This window comes from Lactuca serriola, chromosome 8 (assembly GCF_051521515.1).
Source record: "Lactuca serriola cultivar US96UC23 chromosome 8, Lser_US96UC23_V15, whole genome shotgun sequence".
Taxonomy (NCBI): Eukaryota; Viridiplantae; Streptophyta; class Magnoliopsida; order Asterales; family Asteraceae; genus Lactuca; species Lactuca serriola.
The window spans coordinates 329314078-329317289 of NC_136415.1; the positions used below are offsets into that span (position 1 = coordinate 329314078).

At 37.3% G+C, this 3212-nt stretch overlaps 1 protein-coding gene across 1 annotated transcript; it reads right to left on the minus strand.

Annotated features, from left to right (window-relative positions):
• Positions 1 to 776: 776 nt before the first annotated feature.
• LOC145068286 (uncharacterized) lies at positions 777 to 1406 on the minus strand. The gene is made up of 3 exons (XM_079015236.1): positions 1245 to 1406; positions 1028 to 1163; positions 777 to 949 (listed from the first exon to the last, which is right to left on the minus strand). Exons 1-3 carry the CDS (start codon positions 1404 to 1406, stop codon positions 777 to 779), a joined length of 471 nt encoding a protein of 156 aa, XP_078871362.1.
• Between the last annotated feature and the right edge of the window lie 1806 nt (positions 1407 to 3212).

The window sequence follows — 3212 nt, forward strand, 5'->3', positions numbered from 1 at the left end:
AGGCTTTAGAGCTCATGTCGTGAGTATGGTTCTAGGCTAAGCATACGGGCCAAATTAAATGATCACGAGGTGGGCTTATAACCATGACGTGTTATCAAGGTTTTTTGTCCAAAAATCCCAATTTTTTCTAAGACATTTAACCCACTCTATAATTATGAACCCACACTTGATTTTTGTTGTTTTCTAAAAATTTAGATGACTTTGATGATTATTTATCCTAAAACTTAACTAAAAATGCAAAAATTTAAAAATTAAAATCACAAACCTAGCTCGGGTTGCCTCCCGAGAATCGCTTCTTTTTGTTGGAGTCATGAGCAGATCACTATGCCGACTTATGTTGAATCTTTAGGAGTTTTAATCATCATTTGCACCTTTTGATCCTTCAATCGTTTCTTGTACGCTTGCACTCGTCTAAGATAATCCTTTTTAGAATTCTCTTTTTTAACCTTAGCATCACCTTCTTCATGCTTCCTTTTCACTCCTTTATTCTTCATAATAAGCTCATGTTTGTTATCTTCTTTTTCTTCACTTTTTAGTTCCATAGTGGCAACCTTCTCATTGACAAAGGTTGGTGGTTCCAATACTTGGGTAACTTCTTCCTCATCACTTGACACAAAATCTTTGCCACTTTCCCCAGTAACTAAATAACTTGGAGTTTTGTAAGCAAAGACTTCGAAAACCATCGGAATTGATGCTCTAGGCTTTATACGCTTAACTTCTTTCATGGCTTGAATCTCTTCTTCCATTAATTTCTCCAATTCCTCAAACTCATTTTCTTAATCAATGTTGAACACTTCATTTTGAGCATAATTATTCTTGAATCCATCTGCCACTCCAAAGGTCATTTCTTCATCTCCAACTCGCAATGTAAGTTTAGACTCGTGAATGTCCACCAAGGCTCCAACAGTATTGGGTAAAGGTCGTCCAAGGATTATTGGAACATTTTTATCTTATTTCATATCCAATACAACAAAGTCAACTAGAAAAACAAATTTCCTAATTTTTACCAATATGTCCTCAACTATACCTTGAGGATGAGTCATGAAACGATTAGCCATGTGAATAGTCCTTCTAGTAGCTTTCAAATCTGGAAGATCGAGCTTCTGATAAAACGGGTATGGCATCAAATTTATGGTTGCTCCAGAATCGGCTAAAGCATATGTCTTCATATTATTTCCAAATTCACAAGGAAGTGTAAGGCGTCCAAGATCTCCCATCTTATTTGGTATTTCTCCCATAATCACCTTAGAACTATGTTCACTTAGGACCACCATAACAATCTTCTCTAATTTTTGGCGAGTGTCAATTAAATCTTGAAGAAACTTCGCATATTCAGGTACTTGTGCCAAGGACTCAATAAAAGGAGTATTAATAGAAATACCCTTTACTTGCTTCATAAACTTCATATATTCTTGTTCCAGTGGATGAACTTAGCTCGAGAAGGAAATGGTAGAGGAGGAAGATAATCTTGATCATCAATCAAATTTTTCTGGTCAGACTGGCCCCAGGTCGTGAGAATGGGATCCTCACGATGTGGGATCTGTGATTCAGTAACAATTATTTATTCGGCTTTATACTTCTTTGGTTTTGGTTTGGGCTGCTTTTTCTCTTCTTCTAGGGCTTCTAGGAACTCAGAAATAGTATCTTCTTTGGTATCGATGACCATGACATGCGGTTGTGGCTTTTTATTAGGAATTTGTGGAGATAATCGCCCATTAACCAATGTAGTTAATTGACCAAGTTGAGCTTCAATTTTTTGAATCAATGCTTGACGATTTCTTAGTAAATCTTGTTGGTCTCTCATTAAAACTTTTTGGTCTCTTATCACCGCATCGGTCTCACATGTTGTTTTTCTGAAGCCTCCATGAATCTAGCTAGCATGGACACTAAATCAAATTTCTTTTCAGGTTGTGGTTGCTCTTTTTGGTAAAAGACTCGGCCATTTTGCCTAAAATTTTCTTCTTTTTGCTCTTTATATTCATTATATGGCAACCATTCTTTCTTTGGCTTCCTCTAATCTTCATCGTATCGATCTCCACTCGAGTAGCATACTTGAGCTTTCTTATTCCCGTTCTCGTCCAAATGGCAATATTTAGTCAAATGTGAACCATTTCATCTTTCACAACCCACACGAATTGCATGTATTTATTGATCTATTTTTGTCATACTTCGGTCCATATTATTTAGCATAGCTAAAATAGCTGTCATGTCCTCAAAAATGCTACTCCCAATTCCTTTTACTCCATCATTTCGAGGATTGTGGTACTCACACGAATGCTTAGAAAACTCTTCAATCAACTCCTTAATCTCACCAGGATTTTTCTTTATTAAAGGTCCTTGAGAGTCAGGGAGTAGCCTTGTCATCACATTTACCGAATCATAGAAGATGGATACTTCTTGTTGCTCATTTAAATCATTTTGGGGAAAATTTCTTCTTAATCCTTTTGTATCGTTCTCATACTTCATAGAGTGACTCACCCGGTTGTTGCTTGAAGTTTGCTATGGCCTTCTTGAGTTTAGAAACTTTAGAAGGTGGGCAAAAATGTTCTAATAATTGTTCACGCATTTGCGCCGATGTAGTAATTGCACCGGGTGGAAGCGCCTTTAACCAATCTTTAGTAGCTCCTTTCAAAATGACTGGAAGCATTCTCAACAACACTGTCTCTCGTGGAACATTCGGGATGTTAATTAGCTATGTCATTGACTTCATCAAGGTGTTTGTAAGCATCCTCATGATCTTTCCCGAAAAACGAAACTTCCTTAAGTGCGGAAAGAATATGTCCTTTATTATCTCGAATGTTACGGTAGAGGGAATTGTATGTTGCACTAAACCGGGACCGGTGTTCTCTCGGATTCTTTTATTGTATGCCTCCATAGACATGTCGACAATGTTCGCCATCTCGTTTTTTGGCTCATATTCGGTTTCACTTTCTTCTTTTTCTAATTCGGGTTCGGACTCGTATTCGGATTCTTGTGTATTAGGATTCTGCTCAAAGCTTTCAACCTTGCTTTTGTCTTTTGAGGATTTGATCGATTCACCTACGTTCTTTCCTTTCTTCTTTTCAAAAAAACTGATTTGAGATCCTTGAAAGGTGATTTATTTGGTGGGTTGGTTTCTCCTATGTTCTTATCCGTCTTTTTACAAAGGGTTGACTCTGGATCTTCAAGCGGTGGTATCAAAGGTGTCTTGGGTCCACAGGTCATGTACTACT